Here is a 23143-nt window from a genome sequence, read left to right as displayed (position 1 = left end):
ATAAGTGACTCTGAAACTGCGATTAATCATGAGTGACGAAAAAACGCATCGGTCTTTCGAGTGAAAGACAATCGTGAGGCCATGTAACTTTTGATAATGCAGTGAAGGTTTTTAAATTTTATTAACAATATCGACCAGTATTAAAAGCAAAAAATAATTGTTCTTAAGATTAAAATTATATTTATAACTAATTTTATTCAATGGGAGACGTGATTTTTCATAAAATATTCGAGTTACGAAATGAAATACCTTATCGTTACTGAATCCAAACAGATTTGGAGGTATTTCTAACTTTTGCCATTAATTTTAGTATCTGTTTTTATAATTTAACGTAAAGCGATAGTCATATAATTTTTGAAACTAATATTTGCAATTATCCACTACAATTGATGGTGTAAAAATATACTTTTGTAACTAGTTTTTAGTGAGCTTCAAGCTTTTATGTACATAAATATAGTATTTATTCGAAATATGTATACTTGCTTATAATTTTCTTGGGTCAAAGTTTTAAGAAAAATAATAAAATAGGAAGAAAATTTGAAAAAACTCTACAATTTTTGTATTCTTTTATTATTAAATAACGTATAATAATTATAGATTTTATTCAACTCGATGGTACGAGAAAAGAAGAAAAAAAAAACTGGAGAATGGATAGAAAGCGCAAGTGTGTCGTAAAAAGAGAGAAAATAATAATCAGCATTTCAGCCTTGACACCGCGATACCAACAGCAGCAGTTCATGCCTTTGCACTGGCAAGCATCTCCTCTTGGTGAATCAAGTGCGTAGTATTGTTGACAAGGCTCATGAGCTTTGACAACGAGCTGGACCACTCATCTAGCAGCGAAGCAGGTTCCTGCGTCCTCGTAAATCGTACGACACCGGCTGGCCGGTCGGTGCGCGCACTTATCACGCCCTTCTCGACCAGGTTGCACAGACACTGCTCGGTCTCCTCTATCGGCAGATCTAGCAGCTCAGCCATGCGCGACAACGTGATTCTTGTGTAGTACTTGGCCATTATTCTGATGTTCTAAATAATGCAAAAAATATTTCATATACATGAATAACTTGAAACGTCAACCCGTTGTTTCGTATTAATAATTTTTAAAAAACGTACGTGTTCAACTACGCGGTTTCGTAATTCACTCCAGCGTTTACGTCCTTCCTCTGTACATGCAGAAAACACTTCTGTTGCACGCAAATTTTTCTCGTAAATCTCACATAGACCGGACCATTTAATCAACTCTGGATTGACAAATAATCTCAAAAGTTCTCTGTTAAGTAAAAATGTTTAATTGGCATTAAATATCGAGTTTTTTTTTGTTAAAAAATTATAAGCTTACTTGTAGATTGGTATTCCTTCAAGAAGCTTATCCCCGAGTAATCTGTGGGTAAGATCTGCTTGCTCTGGTTCGTGTCGGGCTAGAATGAGGTACAAAATAGCCCTTGATAAAGCAGTGTGTCTCTTTTCTTCATCTGCTTTCACAGTGGGAGTTTCCAGTACAGCACGATTATGACGACACAGCTCCAAGTACCAACCTTCGTGACGCGCTAATTCCATCATTAATCTAAGAAAAAATTTAATTCAAAAAAACCATAATTAAGAACTTAAACGTTAAAAATCATAGGGGAAATAACATATTTTTTCTTCCAATACATACTCATAATACTTTAATTTTAATGCTTGCGTTTCTTCATCATTCTCATCTTCAAAGAACTTTATATTTATTTTTTTAGCTATAATTTGAGTGCGGATAAAGTCTTGCTTCATAAGACAGAGACGCATCTGTTCCAAAATTAAGGAAGCCTTTTCTTTTCTTGACATAGTTCCATATGTTTCTACCTGCAATTCGAGCATTACAGCATTTGCAGCTGCTACATCCCCATCTTCTTCTTTCAGCTTAGCTAATCTATGAGTAAGTCTTGCCCTTTCAACTTCAACATATATCTAGAGAAAAAAAAATTACATTACTTACTAGATTTGTTTTTTTTTTTGTTAAATAATGCTATTAACGAGAGAGGAACGAATGAAACATACCTTTCCTTCGGTTACAGAACGTAAAGTTTCTATCAATTTGATCATAGTCTCTCTGTTTGGAGTTTTATCAATGTACGTGCAGCATTCTTGAACCATTTTTGTTACAGCTTGTTTCAGCTGGGATCTCCTTTTCGAAAGGAGCACAATGTGTTCATTCAAAGCAGACCAATTTTTAGCTTCGTAGCATATTTTGACAATAGCAATCAAAACTCGAGAAGTTGATGGCATGTCCGATGCCTGAAGCAAATGTTGAGAGTTGTCATGAAAGTCCAAAGGCACATAATTGCAAAAATAGAATTTGAAAAATACTCACTGTTCTAGTCAGTTTCTCCAAAACTAAAAGTTGATCCAAAGCATCGTGCAGCTTTCCTTCTGCAGCCAACTTTTCGCATTCTGGTATTTTTGTATCGCAATTACTGCTATAATCCACCTCCATCTTAACAATTTTACCACCATCTACCATCAGTGAGTCCGACATGACTAGAATAAATTTTTTTTTAATTATTAAACGTCTTATAAAAAAAATTTTTTTTAATTTCTGAGTTTACTAAAAAGTATGATCTTTCCCATGCACAGTATCGCCTCAGTACTACAAAATGCCTATTTTTGGCTTTATCATTACAGTGCACTTTTTTTAACGAAACAAACAAAAGATCCACAGTCACAAACGGTTAGACAATACTCAACAGTTCAATAGTATAGAACAAAAATGAAATTCCAACAAAAGTAGGTTCTTGAAGAGTTGTAATTGTTACTCAATGAAGAAACAAAATTAAAGCCCTGCCCATCAAGAATATAGGTTATCTTTGAAAATCGACATCATAAAATGTCATTATTAAACCCACTCATAACTATAAATATTTAATTACTTTCGCTGTGTCTATTCGCACCAAATCCACGTAATTACGTGGATATAAGGTTAGGAATTTTAAAGAAAAACACTACTTTTTCAAATGAAGTATGTCCACGTAAAGTGAAGTTCGCACCCTTAGAGAATATATACATTCATCTCTGACGCGTATTTTCATCAATTCAATATTCAACTCAGCGCACCTTCCTTACCTACAGAAGCCCGGTCACGACATAAAAACGCAGAAGAGTACACAAAAACACGTACGATGGCAGCAGTTAAGTTACGTAGGTCGTTGTAACGCCGCATGATCGGGCGGCGCTAGCGTCAACCTGTACTATCTATAGATATAGTCATGCAGAAGTTTCAGTAAAGCGTCTTGAATGGCTCGATGTTCAACAATAACAATGTCACATCTTGTTTAATTGACTGACACAATGGTTTGATTTAATTGTGAAAGAAGCACCAAGAAAAGAAAAAAAAATTCCTTCTATTCATGGCTGATAAGGAAGAGGATAGAGTAACTCCAGAAAGTGACGGAGGTAATGAAGCAACCGAAGCTACGCCTCCTGATGTAGCAGTAAACGAAGAAGTTGCTCAAAATCTGGAGCCCACTCCTGAAACACCTGAGGTAAACAATGAGGAGGACAAGCCTCCATCAATGCCCACTGCTGTCAAGGAAAAGAAGAGTAACTTGTAGTTTTGTTTTGATAACTTGGGTAACAACGATCAGTTCAATAGATTCAGCTGATTGTCTGTTGGTTTTGTTTACAGTCGAAGTATTGCTGAAAGCTACGGGAGATGCTCCAATTATGGCGAAAAAAAAATGGGTTGTCAGTCCGGAACAGACTGTTGGGTGGATATCAGGATTCATAAAGAGAGCCATCAAGTTGGGAGTTGAAGAGAGATTGGTTAGTGTTTGCTCCATACTTGATGCTTTTGTATTATCCGTCATTGTTATTCACGGATTTTTTGAATTTTTCAGTTTTTGTACATAAACCAAACTTTTGCACCAGCCCCAGACCAAACAGTAAAAAATCTATACGAGTGTTATGGATCCGATGGTAAACTAATCATTCATTACTGCAAGAGCCAAGCTTGGGGGTGAATATTACAGAGTTATATTAATGCAAAATAGGCCAATTGCTGTTTCAAAAAGCATCTTTCTCACTGGAGTGGGATTCAAAGATAAAATGTTATTTTTAGTTACTTTCTTTTCGTTATGTTTTTAAAATTTTTTTCACAGAAGTAGTTTAATTTTTTTTTTGTTTTATACTTTAATACCAATCACATGAGAATACATAAAATATTTTTGTGTCCGATATAAGCGTTAAATTAAGGTAAACATGTACATATAAAAATAATCGCAACAGAGTAAGTTATTCAAAAGTAGTATAGTTATGACTAGATTGTTATTTCATTTTCATATTTTTTTTTTTTTTTTTCATCAAGCTCATGTCCATGCAGTCACAGGAATTGCTTTACGTTTTTATTTAATAAACTGACACTGAAAGTTTGAAAAAATTATGCCAATAACTTCCTTTCTACACTGCCGCATTTCGAGTTTTTCTCACGACAGGACGCCGTTTCATTTTTTATCGATTTCTTTGACGAGGAAGACTTTGAAGATCTTGTGGTTTCTATAATTGGTGACTTGGTATTTTCCTCTTTGCATTTACAACTCTCTGGCAACGGCTGCATGGGATCACATTTGCATACAGGTGTTTCGCCGTTTCCTACAAGTAAGTAAATGGTGCAACAGTAAAAAAATTCCATTTACAGAAATTACATGCACGCATACCTTTGTAAACAGCCTTGACACTCTCAGCAGCCTCCGATCTTGGCGTAAGGTCCGTCACGTTCTCATTGCCCAAGTCCAAGCTCAGACTCTTCTTGAACTCCTCTTCTCTCAAACTACAAGTCGACCTCGAGCTAATACTCGCGGCCGAGCGTTTCATCGGCGTCTTTTCAACTTTCATCTCGAATGGACACTTCCATATTAAAATTGCACCGTCCCCGCTCGCCGTCACGATGTGCTTGCCGTCCGGACTGATCTTGCAGGCAGTGATGATAGCAGCGTGTCCCATGCCCACGTGAGTGGTCTCTCCAGCGTTGTAATTCCAAAACTTGACGACACCGTCGTTGCCTCCTGTGACAAAGTACTGGCCATCCGGACTAACGTCGATGCAGTTGAGAGCACCCGCTCCCGAACCCTCGAGCTCACGGATCATCGAGCCATCTAGCGTTTCCCAGTAAGCTATTTTCCGATCCGTACCGCAAGTCAGGATCTGAACGCCGTTCGTGCTGAAGCAGGCCGACATGTACATCGTGTTTCCCATCAGCACTTGTTTCCTTACCATACGCCTGTAAAAAGTATCCTTATTGCGAGATGCACATTTAAAACTACATTTTTTTTATCCTGCTCGCTCACTCGATGTCCCATACGATACAAGTTCCATCCGTACTGGAGCTTATCGCTTCCGTGCCATCGTGATTGATGTGCAGCGAAGTCACGGAGCCCCTGTGTACTTTCAACACGCAGAGCAATTTTTGCACCTCCGGATGGATCTCCCACATCCTTACCTGACAGCGCACAAAAGTCTCGATTAAGTACGCCGCTTGCTCGTCTTTGTAGATTTTTTTTTTTTTTTTTTGTTTTTTTTTACCTGTCCGTCGCAGCCTCCGCTTACGATCTTTTTCCCATCTTTGGTCAGCGTTATAGCCGAAACGGCTTTAAGATGCGCATTGAGAATCGCAAAGATCAACCGGCCAGTTTGTGGCGTAAACGCGCGAATGATCCCGTCATTCCATGCTGAAACATCACCGTCAAGTTCGAGCAATATTTGCTAAATGACATCGGGGTTTGATTGAGCGAAACGAAAAGAAGCGTGTCCATATGTAAGCATACATACCGGATACCAGCATCCTCCCGTCGTAGGAGAAATAAATGCTCGTGCAAACGAAATTCGGTACGGTGATTCGCAAAAGTTCCCTCTGCGTCTCCAATCTCCACAGTCTGATGTCATTTTTGCTGCTGGTGGCGAATATTTCCGAGTAATTGCTGTCGTTGCGGGGGATAATTTATATTTCCATCCAATGCAGACTGAAGTTAACAATAGCGCGAGAAAAGTAATAAAATGCACTCACTGTGGAAACGCTACGTCGTAAATCGTGGCCGTGTGACACGTAACGAGGAGACGCATGTCAAAGTCGGAGAGTTTGATTTGGTAAATTTCGCTGAGAATCGTGCCGACGACGATGAACTCGTTTTTCCAAAAAATCATCGAGGTCACCGCGCTCCTAACATTTTCGGCGAGCAGCTGCAAGTATACAATTACAATTGATACATGTAATTTCGCATATTGCGCCTATATAATATGTATATTGGTGTAGTAATCCTTGTATAACCGTTTTTATCTGAGGCGTACTGGGCGACTTGATCCTCTTGTCGGGTTTCGCGTCCACCTGTGCCGTAATTGTCACCAGCTCCAGAGTCCCGTCTCCCGTGCCGACGACGAGCTTGTCCTGCCCCCAGAGGAGCAAATTGTCGACTCCACCGGAGTACGGATCGCCGATCCCGAGCCTACGTTTTTTCGCGTTTTTCGATATTTTCGAGTAACAACCGATCATCACCGGCTGCTGCACCGGCTCCATGTGCTCCATATTGTGATAGTAGTTTAATCTTTGTTTGTCGAAACACACATCGATTTCATGATTATACACTTGGTTTTTTTTTTTGCAAAGAGTCGTGTATAGTTTCGTACTTGGTTTTGATGATGTCGCCGGATGAGGTGCCGCAGTACGCGTTTTCGTCCCTCTCGTCGATGACCACGCACTTGACGCATCTCTTCAGTTTGCCGACTTTAACGTCCTGGCCGTAGACTTTGCGCGTCTCCACGTTGATGCGCCACACTTTGAGGGTCTGGTCGCCGACAGTCACGAAACACAAGTCACGCAGGTTCGTACGGCAAACGGCGTAAGCGTTGCCACCGATGTCCGTGCTTGCGAAAGCTCCTGTAATACTTGTTTTATTGTTAAATATAATACCCATGTGTGTTATTTTCAAGTGTTTTATTGTAAATTAAAAAAGAACGAAGAAGAAGTTTTACCAGGATAAACTTTAACTGTCATTACACGTTACTTTTTTTCCTCTCTCCGTTTGTCCCAATCACCCATTTAGCCCCAAACAACAATAATATATATACATACACGTGCAAGCGACGCAGTAACGAGAAGCTAAAGCCGAGGAGTGTGACTCAAAAAGAAAAAAATTACCAACACTGTGTAATAAATGTATTACCGCACAAGGCGTCGTTCTTGTTGACGTTCCATATGACAACGTTGCCGTCGTCCCGTCCTCCGAGGCTTATCAGGAAATTGCTATCGCAAGAGAAGCAGATACTCTCAATCCTCACTTTGTGGATCTCGTGGCTCGATTTCAACTTTCTCTCGTGATAATCCCATATGATTACCTTTGCCTTTGTCGTGATTATAAAACGAATCATTGTTATGTACTATATTATCAAAGGTATAGGTATGTCGTTATATCTTGACGATCGTAGATATAAAAAAAACAAACAAACAAACAAATTAAGGAATAACATTATTCTGAACTACCTTAGAAAAAATAAAAATACATACACCATTGTATCGAAAAGTGAAATGTTGTTTGTACAAAATAGCTTTGGCATAACATGATCGTCATCGTGGATTTCTTGACGAGTAACAAAATTGTCAATGAGTGAATAAATTGATGATTATTTAACCTTGAATCCCATGTGATTGATTTGTCCGGAAGCGACATATTTGCCGCAAGGTGAGATGCACATCGTTGATATCAAGTTCGTGTGTCCTGATAAGAAGGCCTGTTTTCCCGTGATTATGTGCTTCACCGTGACTTTGTTGCCCATGGGATAGACAAAGTGCTCGTTATCCGGATGCAGCTGCAGGGCATTTTTCGTCAGGCCTATTTTTTCCCCCCGGGATTTTTATTAACAAATAAGTATGCTTGTTTCTTTGTGCAAAACAGTAGTATTCCCTAGGTGTGTGTGTGTAATTGACGTACCGTCAAAGGCAACAATTCCAGCTATTTCGAGGTCTTGAATGTCCATTATCAAAGGGACCGATGAAATAAGGTGTAAAAAAATTAAACGTGTACGGGCTTAATTCTTAAATATAACTCTGCCAAATAATAGGCCATTACAGCGTTCGAAACAGCGTCCCACGTCAACGCGTTGTCATGGCAACGACGTCAACGTTAGTTCAAATCCGCATCATGTATACTTAATATATGTTAGAAGTTAGAACGGAGTCAACGGAGGCTCCGGCCGGGCTTGGCTCAAAACATTATACCTTTTTGTTTAATTAAACAATATCCCATATGATATTTTTATAGAGCTAAGAACTCCGTCTTGAACGAAAGAAAGTTTAGTAGCTTTTCCTCGTCATAATAAATATTACCGAAGTAAGTATATGCGTCAACCACCGACCACGCACCGCTTTTTTTCGTTTTTGCATGCTCCATCAGCTCCATGAAATGACTTAATTGGTTCAAAGTGAACATAAAAATCACCAATGAAAGAGGTTATGTCATCCAACTAGCCAATAGAAATCAAATGATTCATATATATTTTACTGCTCAACGAATTAAACACGTATTGTCTGAATTCCGAATTTAAATTCCTCAAAAGAGCAGTGCGCATGTGCAGCTTTCTGCCATGCCATGTCCATGTGACGTGACTTGTGGCAGTTGGCCTTTAACCAGACGTAAACATTTATTACAAACGCGCGCCAAGTGTCTTGTTGGTGGTGTTGTTGCTGATTTGTACCAAATTCTTTGCATTTGTCAGTTTTTAAAAAATGAGCAATACTACGATGGATTTATCTAATGCATATCGGTGAGTATTCAACAATCACAACTCAAATTGCCGTTACAACGTTGAAATACCTGCCAACCTAACCTCGTCTCTTTATTGTTTATCTTTTTTTTTTTCTTTTACAGAGCCATCAGTCCTATGTTTCGTAAAAATATGAGACTACAAACATACAAAAACTGGCCCTTTAGTTCGAGCGATGTGTGTAATGCTAACAATATGGCTGCAGCAGGATTTTACTGCATTGGTGGCAAAGATGAACCTGATCTTGTTGAGTGTTTTCTGTGCTGCAAGCAACTTGATGGCTGGGAATCCACCGATGATCCTTGGTATGTCTTATAGTTTATTAACATTTATACAATTTACACACTATTAGTACTCACTGCATATTACTGATCTATTTTCTAACACCAAAGCAAATATTTACAACACAATTGCCTCTATGTGTGTGATTTTTAATGGTTTTTTGAATAGTTAATTTGATAATGCATACATTATTCACAGGGAAGAACACAAAAAGCATCAACCAAATTGTCAATTCATTCAACTCAACAAACAAGATGAAGGTTCCATGACTGTTAAGGACCTATTTTACTTGATAAAGGTCTATCACAAACAAAAAAATGTTAGTATCCCAATATGCGATAGCTTATGTTAATTGTCAATCCATGCAGTTTAAGCATTGAAGTTAAATGTTGCACGTGTACTTTTGTTTCAGAATCTTGAATTTGAAAATTCATTAAAAACATTGAAAAGCGAGTGGAAAGACGAGCTTATTCCGGATTTTTACAACGCATTGAAAAAAAACCAAAAAAAACCCAAGGATTCCTTGTGATTGCAACCGTAGAGGTGTAAACTAGATTATTTATGATAATTATAAGTGTACATCGATAGAAATCGTATTTTATGAATAATTATTATTTTTTTTTTTTATCTTTAACTGAGCCCTTTTTGACATCAACTGATTATTATTTTCTAACGTGTAATCATCGACAATCCTGAGCATCATTGATGCTTTTGTAAATAAATACATTTCGTTAATTTTCTTAAATAACATACCACGATTCATTTTAGTATTTATTCCTTCTGTCTTTGCTGCAAACCGGCCGTGCGGAGTAAGCTTCAGCTCTTGTCCGCGTGTCTTATCTACGATGATGAATCGCGAGCCATCAAGTCTGGCTGGCTTAATAAATAACACTTGGTTACTTTCCACTTCATAAAGAGAGATGTTCTCATTGTTCTCAAGAAAACAGACAGTCAATGACTTTGACGAATAACAATAATCGCCGATAAGTAACAGAAGTTGAATCAAAGACTTGGCTTCGTTACTTATCGCAACGGAAGAAAAAAAAAAAAAAAAAAAAAAAAAAACGTACTCTCGTCGAGTACAATTGATATTTGATTGATTTCCGTCGGCGTCCACATTCATAACATCATAGTCCGTGGAAGGTGTCCACACAGGAAGCAGAAGCCGAGGAGAGTCAGCCCCGAGATAACGGTCAAGACCGCACTAGCTTCTCGGCAATGTGTTTGCACGCATACGCGTGTCGGCAACTCGCGCGGAGTAACGCTCGCCGAGGCACCGAGGAAACGATCAACTTAACACAATCGTGAAGCCATTCGTGGGCGCGTGTGGCGTGGAACGCGTCTCCCTTTGCGTTGAAAAACACCCTCGTCGTCGCCGTATGATTCTACGGTCGAAGTATCGTACCAGCGACTCGTGTGCCGATTGCAGTGGACGATTTTTGTTGTCGCGGGCCACTGTGACCCGTGGATTCCGGAGTTTAATAACCAGCGCCGATCCACCGCGGAGAGCCAAGAGGAAGAAAAAAAGGAGGGGGCATTATTGTGCGGGTACCGATTTTCCGCCGATCGGGTGGATGAGAGCGAAAAGAAGCAAAGAATGCCGAAGGCGAAGAACAGCGAGAGCATACCCTTGATCGAGAAATGGGTGACGGATTCGCCGGGGGTCAAATGGGCCCGTGCCAATCAACGAGGTAAATTACGATCGATGCATGGAGTCGTCATCGCGACAGTGTCAAAAAAAAAAAGTGTCGACAGATATGTGTTATTGTTTTTTCATTCTTTATTTTTTACCGTCCCTCCGATAATGATCAATAGAAATTACGTTACATTACTCGCTCGCGCGCATACGTGTGTGCGAGGAGGGGGCGAACACGCTTCGGTGAATTTCCACGTTCTACCTGTTGTGACAAAAATAAGTGATTGTACAACTTTGAGGCGAAGCGGAGGTGTACTGTATATACTCTCGTATAAGATTGTTTTTTTTTTTTTTCTCCATAATATGTATGCATGATACAAATTACCTTTGATCGTATAGCGATTAGCGAATCCCCACTTTCCTCACCGATTTTCGTTACAACTCTCTATTATCACAACCATCACTTATTTCGCCTATAGGCTTCGTGTCTTGTGTATTATCTGTATGTGCACTGCGACGGCCCCACGCGTTACACGCATTAATGTTATTATTTTTTGCCGTCAATATGCGATCATCGTGATTGCAGGTGTCGTGAGTGATCGGCGAGACTTTGTTTTTTTTCACACCGGTGTTTATTTTACTTTGGGCGAAAAGGTGTTGAAATACATTACGACCAATGATCAAATTTTCGGCTCAACCAAGTTGTACACTATAGCTAATAGGCGCGTCGCGGGGAGGAAAATATTTTTTGTTGTTGTTTCAATAAGGAATTCACGAGGAAAAATATGTACATTGATTTGTAAAATATTTTACTGCACGCGATGCGAGATGATAATCGACGCGTAAATGATAAAATTGCACATCATTCGGGTAAACAAAATCAAATTTTTTACTTTGATGTGTTTTCGCGTTTAGGAGTATCATTGGTTTGACGAAAGAAAATTTAAAAAGTGTCAATGCTTCTTATCAAATAAATATTCCTTTGCTGTAATAATAGGGGCGGGAGGGTGATACTTGAGAAGTTCGAGGGATTGATGAATATTACGAAAACGGAAAAGAAAAAAAAAAAGAAATAAAGTACAGTGTAACGAGCGAGGAGAGATGTATATTTGAAAAGTAAATAAATATATTCTCCTAGTGATGGGGAGATGATAAGAGAAGTTCGAAAAGTTGTGTGAATCTGGAATTTTTTGGTAAGTAATTTTGTTCGATTGATTTATCAAGTATACGTTAAAATATACAAATTATTGTACGCCGTACAAAAATATAAATATGCGCGCATTTAAAAAACCATGGCTTATTTATTTTAATAACCACACGGAGAGTGATAGTTATTAACTTGTCCCAGTTAAATTGAACGGTTGAGCAAGTACGCGTATTTACATAAGCGTGTATATTATTCATCCAATCGAGTGACGCTCATCGTGCCTATACATTAAATTTAATATTGGCCTAACATTGTGATATTAGATATTAAAAAATGTTCAAAACATAAAAGTACTATTTTTATAATTTAACGGCGACTTTGACATCTTTTTCGTGCAAACATTGATAAATATCTATACTCGTTCATTGAAATGTTTGCCGTTGGCTAAACTCACGTTTTCTTACTACGATTGTGTTAACAATTGCGAGTTCAGATCGGCGTGGTAATTAATTACAATCATAAAGAATAACATGCGTTAATTTTTGTACTAATTGCTTGAAAGATGCAGTATCAATTCTAATCAGGTGTCCATCACTAATACGTTCCTTACTTGTTGATAATTTTAGAAATAATCAATTGCCATTGCTCGTGTGCAATAGCCAAAACGACATACTTTTTAATTAATAGACGCAGACAAGGGTTGTTAGCAGAGTTATCTAAAAGTTAAAAAAACTATTTCGAAAATTTTATTACATACTTAACAACGGTATGCTTATCTTGTTATTGTTGAATAGGAGAATACACTCGATGCAAAAAATAGCTGATAACTGATAAAGAAGGAATGTCTTTGATGATTTTCATTTATTTTTTTTTTTTTTTTCATTGTTCCCATACGTAATTCTTTTTATCTAGCGTTGGATGATCATGAAATTGTTATCGACATTATCATTATTATTTTTTTTTTTTTCTAATCCACTCGTTTGACCTACTTCTTTTTAATGTAAATTAGACTTTGTTTTAACATTTTTACCTTTTAATAAATAAAACTCCAAATTGACCTCTTTCATAGCCTTTCAAAAATGTTTGGTACAGTAGCCCTTTAAAAAGCAGCTGTGACGAAAATAGTAGTGATAATTGAACAATTATTTTGGACGATTTTATTGTTATTATTATTTTTTTTTTTTTTCCTTATTTTATTTTGCGCATCAGAATTTTGCTGTGATTTTCATCAAGATAACACAAATTTGAGCTTTCGTTGTAACAATAAAAAAGGCTTAATCGAATGATCGAAGGAATCCTTGAAAAATGTTTAATTATCGGTGTTTACCGACGAGTGTCGTTGCAAAGTGTCAATATATCTTTGAACAACGATTCACATAATTTGTTGTAGCGGTGTAAGAACAAGTGCAAACAGTCGGGGTGGCTAATATCAATTTGCATAGTTTTGGAGCCACGTTGACTCGAAAGTCTCGAGAATAAGAAAAAGATAATCACTTGGTTTTTTGAAAACGTCATCGTGCCGGGCTTTACATATTTTTAATCGTTCAAATCGTGGTTTCTTTTGTCAATAAAGCATCTTTATCGCGCTATGATTTTGTAATGTCGCGAGCATCGGGGAAACAGTATCAGAAATTGTTGCTTCGTTACTGACAGCATTTAACAAAGTCATCATTTCGTGAATAAAATGTTGAATTGATTTACGGGAAGGTGTTAGTTTTACGACTGGCGGGTAACTATTACTTTACAGTGACAAGAGATAATAATGTACGGAGGACAATAAATATTAAATAATGAAATGACAGATCTAGAGAGAAAATGCTCGTTTTCTAAAAAAAGATCTTGAGCTCCATTTTATGTAATCACACGCACGAGCTTTCGTGGCGCATTTTTGAAACAAATTCACTAAGGACAATTTGGTTTTTTTTTTTTTAAATATTCGAAGAACATCCTAAGTTAAGTACATTTAAAAAAAAAATCACTTATGTTGAAACACCATTTTATTTGGCAATTACTTTGAGTCCAAGTATATATTTTTCAATCATTATCATTGAGGTAGATGTAAGAATGGTTATGTAAGAAAATAGTTTAATTTAAAAATACCTCAAAAGATCGTAAACATATCCGTAGTACTGTACGACATTTTGCAATTTATTTTACCATCATAACAAAATTAGTTTCTTGTTTCGATTTTTTTTTTTACGGGCTACAATATTAAATTTTCCGTTGCCTCGCATAACATATTGCATAATACTCAATTTGTTTTGGTGTAACCAAAAATATTTATCCTTTCTCTAAGAAGTGCTTAAAATTCATCGTAAATATTTTTTTCCTCTCGTATCGATTCTTTGAACAAAGATTATTAAACGTCCAATCGGCAGATAAAAAAAAAAAAAAAAAAAAAAAAAATTGTACTATCCTACATCAGCAATAAACGTAAATATACAATCTGTCAATGAAACAGACAAATCGAGTGCAGGTGCAAGGGGAATGTACTTAGTCGCGCAGGTGGATGACATAATTTACAATCGTCTCGCTCCACTCGGTTTTTTTTTCCCCTTTTTTTACCAATAAATACACGGTAAAAAATGTTTATGAAGTACTTTTTCATTTATTTTCCAATCAAACCAACCGCAATGACTCAATAAAACTTGACTATTATCTCCTGCAAACAATGGATTGGAAGTCGAGAAAAAAAAAAAAAAAATCGGTGTACAGAGTAAAAAAAAAAGGGGTCCTGTAAAATTCATGCAACAATCGTGCATCGTATAACCGTCAGAGCCGAAGAATAAGTCGCGGGTGATGCGCCGATAAGCATCACCCCCTCTGAAATTAAACGAGAGATAAGGAGGAACGCGATTGGCACGCACTCGCATCGACTTGGTCACGGTACGGGTCCAAAATCTTACCGGGCCATAACTGGTCATCAAAAATCGGTATGGCCCCGCGCCTATGTTCCACGATCGGGGAACCACAATGAGCCGAGGGAAACGAGAGCTTATCTTACCTTACAGCGTATGCGTGCAAATAACGCGCGAGCGAGTAATATAAAAGGCGAAATTGACGGCGGCGCGCGATCATAGTAGGGGCCGACGCGCGCGGGCACGCGTCGGAACACACGTAACCGTGGTCTTACCGATATTCACCGGTTTTACATTCATGGAGACTTGATTTTTTTTTCACGGCTCTGTTTTTTCAAGTATTCAATACAAATCAAGGGTTACAAGTACCGGCTTACGATAATTTCGAGAGTGTGCCGGCGAAGCTCGCGTGTGAAAGAAAGGTGATTTTTTTTTTTTAGTGCAGCTCCATACGCGGCCTCAAAATATACATAAATCGGCTCGTGGGTACTTGGTGGTATTTCGAAGTACTTGAGACTCGGAAGAATCGATCCTCGAGATGGTGATGCTTTCCGCGGGGAAATCTTGCTGTGAGTACCTATACCCATCCACACGTATACAGTACATATATATATGTATAAGTTTGCGTATACAATTGTACTTATATTTGTAAACATTATTTTGTATCGGTCACTAGTCGAGTCTCCTCGCACCCCGTAAAAGTTTCATCTCGATTTGGTCCTTTCCGCCGAACAATCGCTGAATTTTTCCCTGCTGGGATCACTGTGAATTCAACTGTCAACTAAAACGCCGTTCTCGACTTAGCTGTTTAGGTGATGTACAAGTAACAATCGGGGCGATCGATTTCCTTATCTTCGGACCTACAATGGCTGGTGGCCATTTCAATAGGCCGAATCTATCGTACCGAGAAAAGCCGGGTACACTCCCGGACAGTCCTGTTTGGAACGAATCGTTTCGTTCGGTTGGAATACGCGCGATGCCATTTGACATCATCTCTCGCACACATGTTGGTCTCCAGCGGGATTCATATAAAGTTCGTTTGTGGGTGCACACGTGTACAGAGATAAAACGAAATGAAAGAAAAACATACCTATATACTTGGTTGATTCTGGCTAAACAGAGGAGCGCGAGAGGCCTTTTGTAAAATTACACGACCGTGACATGATGTAACGGTGCGTTACACGCTCTCCTCGCCAACTTGTAATTTTCGACGTCAGCAACAACAACTACTGGCCCCCTCCCCCTCTTGCGTGACGAGACGTTCATCGACGCCTGTGTATACATGCATTGTTGCGGATCGATTGTCGCACGAATTTTCCTCATCTTGAACGTTAAAGCCATACGCCGGTAACATTATTTCAGAGGAAAACTCGGTGAAAATTCTCGCTTTGGTTTCAATTTCGCACATTTTTTAACCAACGCCGATGTCGCGCTCGAATTCCTCGCAAAAAAAACGGAAAGAAAGAAAAAATACCTACGCCGCTCTTCAGGCCTCAACCTTCGCGTTACGACGACCATTATCTCACTTGTTCGTACAACTGTACGATACATATTTTTTTTGTCCCTCCTCCCCCTCCCCACCCGCCTCTCGCTAATATCGGCGTTTTGGTTATCCAATCGCTCTATTGTCTATCGAAAGATCGAGAGCGCTTGTATACACACATATGCGATTGCTGTGTATACGGCGTACATGGTTTTTCCCCCGATTTTAAAAAGCGATCGGTGCGATAAGTCTGACGATAATTTTTTTGCTTTTTTTTTTTTTTTTGTTTTTCTTCTCGCGCGGAACGTATGAGCCTCGTTACCGCCGAAAAGTACTAGGTGCGCACTTCCGATGCTTCAATTGTCCCGAAAGCAATAATTGGCCCGGCGTGCGTAATTGCATTGTTTTTAACCCCATGCCCGACGACACGGCAAATCACGAAAAATAAAAATTGTCGTTAAATCCATCCCCCCCCCCCCCCACCCATCTGATGTAAAAAATCGTACTGTCGTACTCTTGTAAAAAAAAAAAAAAAAAAAAACAAGCAGCGGTTCGATCGGCCAATTAGATTTTCGTCCACCCGTGTACTCGAGCTTCCGCTTCCGGCTCTTTGACACTTTTTTTTTTATTATTTCTCTCGCTTCCTACGTGTAGCTCCTCGTTAGGACGCGATAGACGATCGGCTGCGAAAACGTTTGTCAATGACGTATACGTTAATTGTATATACAGTCGGTTTAGGAATTTTGTTTACGTTTGCCTCTTTGACTCGTGGATTCTCTTATCGTCGATTTCGCTGTAAATTGTATACTGATTGAACGCGCTCTTCTGTGGACTTTGGATTTCACTGATGGTAAATCAAATGCGCCTACGTTTTGGAACCTTCGGAATAATATTGTTGAAATTGTCATTTTGACGAGGGCCCATGTGTATAGCTTATTTGTCCAGATTCCATCAATTATCGCTGATGCGTATACGCACTGGTGCGTGACCATTGGACCATTTTTGTGCCAAATATTTGGTGCAAGTGAGTGTACGGCCCAGTGGAACGATGATCGAGCACCTTATCTATGAGGGATTCCCCAAGTATACTCTTATACTTTTTGCGATTTTCTCACCATCAAAGACATGTAGCTTAAACAATCAGTGCCGCTGGTATGATGTCTCGGGCCCAATCGTAAAGTGAAAAATTTAGTCGATAACCGTTTGTAAAAAAAAAAAAAAAAAAAAAACTCTAATTGTATAATGAATGTCCATCTTGCGTGGTTATGGGTGTTATTTATTTTTTTATTTTTTTTTTCTTCACCGGCAAATTACTCTTTTAAACGTCAAGTTGCAGAGCAGCGATAATTTGCACTGTACCTTCTGTGATTTAACACCCGGCCGGGTACGTTTCCACGAATGATTCATCGAGGCGCGAATTCCGTGGAAATCGCCCCTTATCGAGCAAGAACGAGTGACTTTGAGGGGATGAAAAAAAAAAATGAGAGAGAGAGAGAGAGGAAGGAAATCCGTGCAAATACGCGCGATCGGTATATAGTTAAGAGCGATGCTCCATTTGTTTGTGACTTAACGTGCAATGGAAAATCGAAAGGAGCCGGGATTGGGTGCAGCGCGCTTATGCAAATTTCCGGGAAACTATATGAATTGTAAGAGCAGCGCGTGCAAAGTCACTCGTTGCAATGTCCATAGTGATTAGCGAGGCATTCCTCGGTAATTGCACGCTACGCTTTGACGGATCGACATTTGAGCCACGCTATTTAATTACCTCCCACGAATGTACCGCACGTGAGCGTATCTATACCGATGAGATGTCTCGTTCTTTCTTTCTTTTTTTCGTTCCGAAATAAATAAATGAAAAAAAAAAAAAAAGAGAAATCCAAAGCCAGAAAGGTACCTGTATATATTTTTAACGCGCGTATGGACAATATCGTACGTATACACGCGCACGTTAAAGGTCATCATCATGTGTGTGAGCGCGCGAGTCCTTCGTGATTCGAATGCAATGCAGCGGCCTCCACACTGCGGCAAAGGACCCTTCCGGTTAGAAATCGGCCGATATTCTCTCCTTTCGAATACGTGCGTGGCATGATGATTAACGAGCCGTTAAATTCCCGAGCTAGATTTTTTTTTTTTTTTTCCTCCGCTCGTGCACGCGTTATACAAAGAACTGTAGCGATTTATGCATGTTTAAAAACTTTTTTTTTTACTCCGAGATGGATTATTAAAAATCTGATCGAGATTCGCGAGCGATCAGGTGATGGCATGTAAAGTTTACGGCCCTTCGATACGCGCAAAATGGTATGGAGGTGCATATAATAATAATAATAATAATAATAATAATAATAATAATAATAATAATAATAATAATAATAATAAATTGTACGTATAATGTTACAGGTGCCTACGTACCGCAGCGATGGGTATTTGCGATAATGGGCTTCCTGGGCCTGTTGAACGCCTACGCGATGCGCGTCTGTCTGTCGATCGCCATAACGGAAATGGCCATGCCGATACCGAAAAAGGGCTACGAGGACGATACCTGCCCGGACCCAGTCAACGACGGTAAGAATTCCACCGTCACTAGGACTGGGTTCGATTGGAGCGAGAATACACAGGTAAATCAACAAAATTTCACTTTGTTTGTTTATACAGCGCTTTATCCCTTGTGCATTGTAATATGACGTACACGAGATCGTACCGATCGGCAGTCGGGGTTTTTTTTTTTTTTTTTTTTTTTAAGAATCGTTGCCCCGGCGCGATGAGGATTAAACGCGCTTACGTCCAACTATATAGATACGCGTGCAGGTATACATTACGTACAATATACATTTATGGAAATGTTTTTTCGATCGCGCGCGGGATCTTGTACTTATCTTGCAATTGCACGCTTTTATTGCTCCTCTTCTTTATCCGCGATATCGCGCGTAAATATTAAAAGGTAATAATCCACGGATAATTGAGCGATTCTTTTCTTCTTCTTCATCTTTTTTTTTATATACTTACTTTTGCGAGCAATTAAGCTTTGGACTCCTTGGCGCATCGGATGATAAAATTGAGGAAAAAATCGGTCATTTTTCACGGCTTTATTTCTAACGCTAATGAACAATCAGCGTGTAGTGTAATATATGTGTTGCGTAATGCGCGAGGTACGTGAATATTTCAGAGTTTTAACGATATTACATAAATGAAGGGTAATCACGTTGCCGTACGACGTACCATATAATTGGCAAGAAGACCAATACACCCGAGTTACGTATATATAATATGAATCGGTATACATATTGTTCGGTATGCAGGCGCGACTTATCGATACACGAAATCGGCCAATTTTTTTTTAATTACATCGGTATCACTCGTCGATTACGAATTAATGGAGGTTAACGATCGACGGCGAGATAACAGGTGGTCGACAGAGGGGGAGGGGGGAGGAAGGATAACATTATGATTCTGCGTGCGATTAAATTCCGGATTTCAATCAATATGCATTAAGAGCACAATATATACATATAATATATTGTACAGGTGTGGAAAGAGACGGAGGTGTATTATTTATTCTTCTTCTTTTTTTTATTTTTTTTACTGATTATTCAGAATGTAACATCAGGTTGAGGTTGTTCACGAAGCTATATACCCTTGAATTTTATGGGATATGTGTACACGCATCACGAATTGAGAGCCCATGGATGTCGAAAAAAAAAAAAAAAAAAAATACGAATAAAGCTGATGAAACGGTGTTGTATACATATAGGGCTGGATCCTGTCCTCGTTCTACTGGGGCTACGTGGTGACGCATCTGCCGGGTGGCATGCTGGCCGAGCGCTACGGCGGCAAGTACTCGCTCGGCTTGGGTATCCTGTCGACGGCGATTTTCACACTGTTGACCCCAGTTTCGGTGGACGCCGGTGGGGCGGTGGCTCTGATCGTGCTCAGGGTACTGATGGGCCTCGGCGAGGGTACGACCTTCCCGGCGCTCAATGCCATGCTCGCCCAATGGACGCCGCCCGAGGAGAGATCGAAAATCGGCTCGCTCGTCTTTGCCGGCGCTCAATTGGGTAAGACCCGCTTTTCGTGACTCTTATTTTTTTTTTTTTTTTTTTTTTTCATTTCCACACACTCGTCCACTGTGCTACGATGATGAAACGTGTCTCTTTTTTCCCCCTGTGTAATGACTAATACGTCGATTACGAAATTTCCAATTTCGTTGGTCGCGAGTACCGATTACCGCAACAATAAAATTCCTTTTGATGCCGCGGAAAAAAAATTAAATTATTTACTGCGAACCTACTCGTCGCCATGGCATGGCTTTATTAACTTTTAAATGATACTGGTATATAATGACATTCCGCACTCTTTGGTCCGTGGCTTGAAGAAACTACATTTGTACGAATAAAACAAAACAAAAAAGCAATCAATATAAGCCATTTGCAAAAAAATAAAACAATAAAGTTGTAAATCTTGGTTATTCGATAAAAAAAAAAAATACGATCGGCGAACAATGACGTCATTACTTGTCGAGCGAAAATAAAAAATAACAATAACAATTGATCAATGTCCAACGTAATGTTACTTGCATGAGTTATACAATTGAATCTTATCCATCGGAGTATAATTTGCGATAATGCTCGTTGCTGTATCGAGTATTAAAAAATGATTGATCGTCCCTAAACTCTGATGGGCCAATTCTCTGTACGCGCTACCATGGAAAAAAAAAAAAAACTTGCAGGCACGGTGTTCGCGACGACAGTGTCGGGCCTGATAATGCACCACTCGAGTTCCGGCTGGCGCATGGTGTTCTACGTGTTCGGGGGCATGGGTGTCCTCTGGTTTCTCGTCTGGGTGGTACTTTGCTACAACAACCCGCGGGAGCACCCGTTCATCTCGGAGGAGGAGGCCAAGTACCTCGACGAGCGCATGAGCGCGCACACCCACCAAAAACCACCGCCCGTGCCTTGGCGTCACTTGTTGCGCTCCGCCCCCGTGTGGGCCCTCATCGCCGCCCAAATCGGCCACGATTGGGGCTTCTTCACCATGGTCACCGATCTGCCCAAGTACATGGCGAGCGTCATCAAACTCCCCATCAAGGACAACGGCTACTGGTCCTCCCTGCCTTACCTGTGCATGTGGTTCTTCAGTTGCTTCGCCTCGTGGCTCGCCGATTGGATCATCGTTCGCCGTTACCTGTCCACCACCACGGTACGGAAAGTCGGGACCACCATTGCCTCCATCGGCCCCGGCGTCTTCATCATCCTCGCCTCGTACGCCAGCTGCAACGTTACCCTCGTCATCGTCTACTTCACCGTCGGCATGACCCTCATGGGTGCCTTTTATCCAGGTACGGTACATACACATCACCCAACATGTATATATATATTATGTACTTTACTTGTTTAATCGTGACCCATGATTGTCGCAGGCATGAAGGTCAACGCGTTGGATCTCAGTCCGAATTATTCGGGCACGTTGATGGCCATGGTCAACGGTATCGGGGCCTTCACGGGGATATTAACCCCGTACATAGTGGCCGAATTGGCGCCTCATTCGACCCTCTTCGAGTGGCGTTTGGTCTTTTGGATCGTCTTGGGCGTGTTCATCGCGACAAACGTCATTTTCATCGTGTACGCGAGTGGCGAGGTGCAGCCCTGGAACGACCCCGCCTTCGAGAGGAACGGCCAACAGGGCAAGTCGTCGTTGAAGATCCAGGAGGCCACCATAGGTGCCATTTACGGGAAAAAATCGGCCGGAGGCGCGTGATGGACAATCCTACGTTCTTCGTTTTCGCGGGTAAATGGAAGTGGCAGTTGGCACGGAAAAAGGGGACATTCGCGCTCGGAGACGCTATATTATACGTACTTATACGAACGTCGTGTGTTACCTTGCAGTGTGTACAACTGCGCACGTAGTCGAGTACCATTTTTGTCCTCGATCGAGCAATCATCGGGAGCAATTTTGTTTTGTCTGTGATCCAGATTTCAAAAGGAAAACACGATGATGATACGATTCAATGGTTTGTTATCGCTGTGCGCTAGTTTTTACGACTTTTAGATAGTTTACTCTTTGTTATGTCATGCAATTATACACTACACGTCCCGTGTCGACTCTGTACATAAACGAACTTGTTCATGCAATAACTAAGTCACTATTACGAGATTACAGTTGTAAATAATCCATACACATATACCTAGGGAAATACTTATTATTATGGTAAACGACATTTTGCTAAGAGATTACTAGACTCAATGTACGCAAAGGAAAAGAAAGAAAAAAACGTAGTAGTCATTTTTTCGCTAGATCAACACTAATACTGCCTGGATGATTGTTTATCAGCAAATACAATGAAACAGATTACAAAGTGCAAGCAAAGCGTCGTTTAAAAAAAAAAACCATAACAAATATACCATACGTTTTGTCCGATAGGTAAATTTAATTTGATTAAAATTTATTATTATCTTTATTATCAAGTGCATTCGATCAATCATAAAGCGTTGGAAAAAAAAAAAAAAAAAAAAAAGATAAGATTAGTATTATCTTGAGTTAATGTCTCATCAGCGAAATCAGACGTGAAAGAGTAATTGAGACATCATGACTCGTCAGGCGCGTTTTATCATTATTACCATTTTTTTAAACATTTACCATTATTGTTATTATTATTATTATTATTATTATTATTATTTTTATTATATTATTTCAAGTTATTCATGTCTCCGAGGCTTTGGCCGGATCAAAAGTTTTTAGTGTATATACTTTCAGTCGCGCAAAATTTAGATGAATGTAAAAAAAATTTCCATGTCAATTAAGATGAAAGAATGAAACTGACGAGGAAATCTAGAAAAATCTATACCTATAATATAGACGAGATTGCGTAAAATTGCGAAATTACTAAATCTCAATTTCTACGGGTATTTTTTTATTTAATCGTTTGTCCGATAACTGAAAAATTGTAACGTTACGCAAACGAA

General features: G+C 39.5%; 5 protein-coding genes across 9 annotated transcripts; 3 read left to right on the top strand and 2 right to left on the bottom strand.

The window, feature by feature from the left end:
• Positions 1–568: 568 nt before the first annotated feature.
• Rpn5 (regulatory particle non-ATPase 5) lies at positions 569–3042 on the bottom strand. Of its 4 annotated transcripts, none has more exons than XM_014362011.2 (7): positions 2904–3042; positions 2348–2514; positions 2035–2271; positions 1658–1944; positions 1340–1564; positions 1114–1270; positions 569–1026 (listed from the first exon to the last, which is right to left on the bottom strand). In XM_014362011.2, the coding sequence occupies exons 2-7, from the start codon at positions 2510–2512 to the stop codon at positions 736–738; spliced, it is 1362 nt and encodes a 453-aa protein (XP_014217497.2). In that variant the 5' UTR covers positions 2513–2514; positions 2904–3042; the 3' UTR covers positions 569–735. The 4 variants fall into 4 exon arrangements, with proteins under 4 accessions (XP_014217497.2, XP_089445683.1, XP_089445684.1 ...); XM_089589557.1 differs by having other exon boundaries at positions 2980–3040; XM_089589558.1 differs by lacking the exon at positions 2904–3042 and adding an exon at positions 2722–2764.
• Positions 3043–3268: 226 nt separating this feature from the next.
• Positions 3269–4378, top strand: Atg12 (Autophagy-related 12). The gene is made up of 3 exons (XM_014362021.2): positions 3269–3573; positions 3659–3795; positions 3870–4378. The coding sequence occupies exons 1-3, from the start codon at positions 3381–3383 to the stop codon at positions 3990–3992; spliced, it is 453 nt and encodes a 150-aa protein (XP_014217507.2). The 5' UTR covers positions 3269–3380; the 3' UTR covers positions 3993–4378.
• Positions 4277–7995, bottom strand: LOC106646024 (cilia- and flagella-associated protein 52). The gene is made up of 11 exons (XM_014362020.2): positions 7950–7995; positions 7651–7850; positions 7185–7362; positions 6649–6898; positions 6293–6566; positions 6032–6204; positions 5797–5945; positions 5551–5696; positions 5316–5467; positions 4686–5248; positions 4277–4620 (listed from the first exon to the last, which is right to left on the bottom strand). The coding sequence occupies exons 1-11, from the start codon at positions 7993–7995 to the stop codon at positions 4409–4411; spliced, it is 2343 nt and encodes a 780-aa protein (XP_014217506.2). The 3' UTR covers positions 4277–4408.
• Positions 7996–8624: 629 nt separating this feature from the next.
• On the top strand, positions 8625–9816 carry Det (baculoviral IAP repeat containing deterin). The gene is made up of 4 exons (XM_014362024.2): positions 8625–8781; positions 8886–9086; positions 9262–9382; positions 9476–9816. The coding sequence occupies exons 1-4, from the start codon at positions 8744–8746 to the stop codon at positions 9590–9592; spliced, it is 477 nt and encodes a 158-aa protein (XP_014217510.1). The 5' UTR covers positions 8625–8743; the 3' UTR covers positions 9593–9816.
• Positions 9817–10235: 419 nt separating this feature from the next.
• LOC106646015 (dietary and metabolic glutamate transporter) lies at positions 10236–22700 on the top strand. 2 transcript variants are annotated; one of them, XM_089589617.1, is made up of 5 exons: positions 10236–10754; positions 18585–18802; positions 19936–20239; positions 20911–21519; positions 21601–22700. In XM_089589617.1, the coding sequence occupies exons 1-5, from the start codon at positions 10661–10663 to the stop codon at positions 21936–21938; spliced, it is 1563 nt and encodes a 520-aa protein (XP_089445743.1). In that variant the 5' UTR covers positions 10236–10660; the 3' UTR covers positions 21939–22700. The 2 variants fall into 2 exon arrangements, with proteins under 2 accessions (XP_089445743.1, XP_089445744.1); XM_089589618.1 differs by lacking the exon at positions 10236–10754 and adding an exon at positions 14942–15273.
• The last annotated feature ends 443 nt before the right edge of the window (positions 22701–23143 follow it).

Source organism: Copidosoma floridanum, unplaced genomic scaffold, assembly GCF_036245765.1.
Source record: "Copidosoma floridanum isolate Cflo_tuat_1 unplaced genomic scaffold, Cflo_Japanese_pri ptg000009l, whole genome shotgun sequence".
Taxonomy (NCBI): Eukaryota; Metazoa; Arthropoda; class Insecta; order Hymenoptera; family Encyrtidae; genus Copidosoma; species Copidosoma floridanum.
The sequence above is the reverse complement of the archived record's forward strand: the minus strand, read 5'-3'. Positions and strand labels throughout refer to the sequence as shown.

Bases quoted from the DNA above. Each gene is read 5' to 3' on its own strand.
- LOC106646015 (XM_089589617.1), top strand. From the start codon at position 10,661: ATGCCGAAGGCGAAGAACAGCGAGAGCATACCCTTGATCGAGAAATGG. The intron at 20,240-20,910 runs GTAAGACCCGCT...AAAAACTTGCAG, and splicing joins CTTTGCCGGCGCTCAATTGG to GCACGGTGTTCGCGACGACA. The intron at 21,520-21,600 runs GTACGGTACATA...TGATTGTCGCAG, and splicing joins CATGGGTGCCTTTTATCCAG to GCATGAAGGTCAACGCGTTG.
- Rpn5 (XM_014362011.2), bottom strand. From the start codon at position 2,512: ATGTCGGACTCACTGATGGTAGATGGTGGTAAAATTGTTAAGATGGAG. The intron at 1,565-1,657 runs GTATGTATTGGA...ATTTTTTCTTAG, and splicing joins TTAAAATTAAAGTATTATGA to ATTAATGATGGAATTAGCGC. The intron at 1,271-1,339 runs GTAAGCTTATAA...TTTACTTAACAG, and splicing joins GAAGGAATACCAATCTACAA to AGAACTTTTGAGATTATTTG.
- Atg12 (XM_014362021.2), top strand. From the start codon at position 3,381: ATGGCTGATAAGGAAGAGGATAGAGTAACTCCAGAAAGTGACGGAGGT. The intron at 3,574-3,658 runs GTAACTTGTAGT...TTTTGTTTACAG, and splicing joins TGCTGTCAAGGAAAAGAAGA to TCGAAGTATTGCTGAAAGCT. The intron at 3,796-3,869 runs GTTAGTGTTTGC...TGAATTTTTCAG, and splicing joins TGGGAGTTGAAGAGAGATTG to TTTTTGTACATAAACCAAAC.
- Det (XM_014362024.2), top strand. From the start codon at position 8,744: ATGAGCAATACTACGATGGATTTATCTAATGCATATCG. The intron at 9,087-9,261 runs GTATGTCTTATA...CATTATTCACAG, and splicing joins GAATCCACCGATGATCCTTG to GGAAGAACACAAAAAGCATC. The intron at 9,383-9,475 runs GTTAGTATCCCA...CTTTTGTTTCAG, and splicing joins TCTATCACAAACAAAAAAAT to AATCTTGAATTTGAAAATTC.
- LOC106646024 (XM_014362020.2), bottom strand. From the start codon at position 7,995: ATGGACATTCAAGACCTCGAAATAGCTGGAATTGTTGCCTTTGACG. The intron at 6,567-6,648 runs GTACGAAACTAT...CGACAAACAAAG, and splicing joins GGCGACATCATCAAAACCAA to ATTAAACTACTATCACAATA. The intron at 5,946-6,031 runs GTGAGTGCATTT...CCGCAACGACAG, and splicing joins TACGACGTAGCGTTTCCACA to CAATTACTCGGAAATATTCG.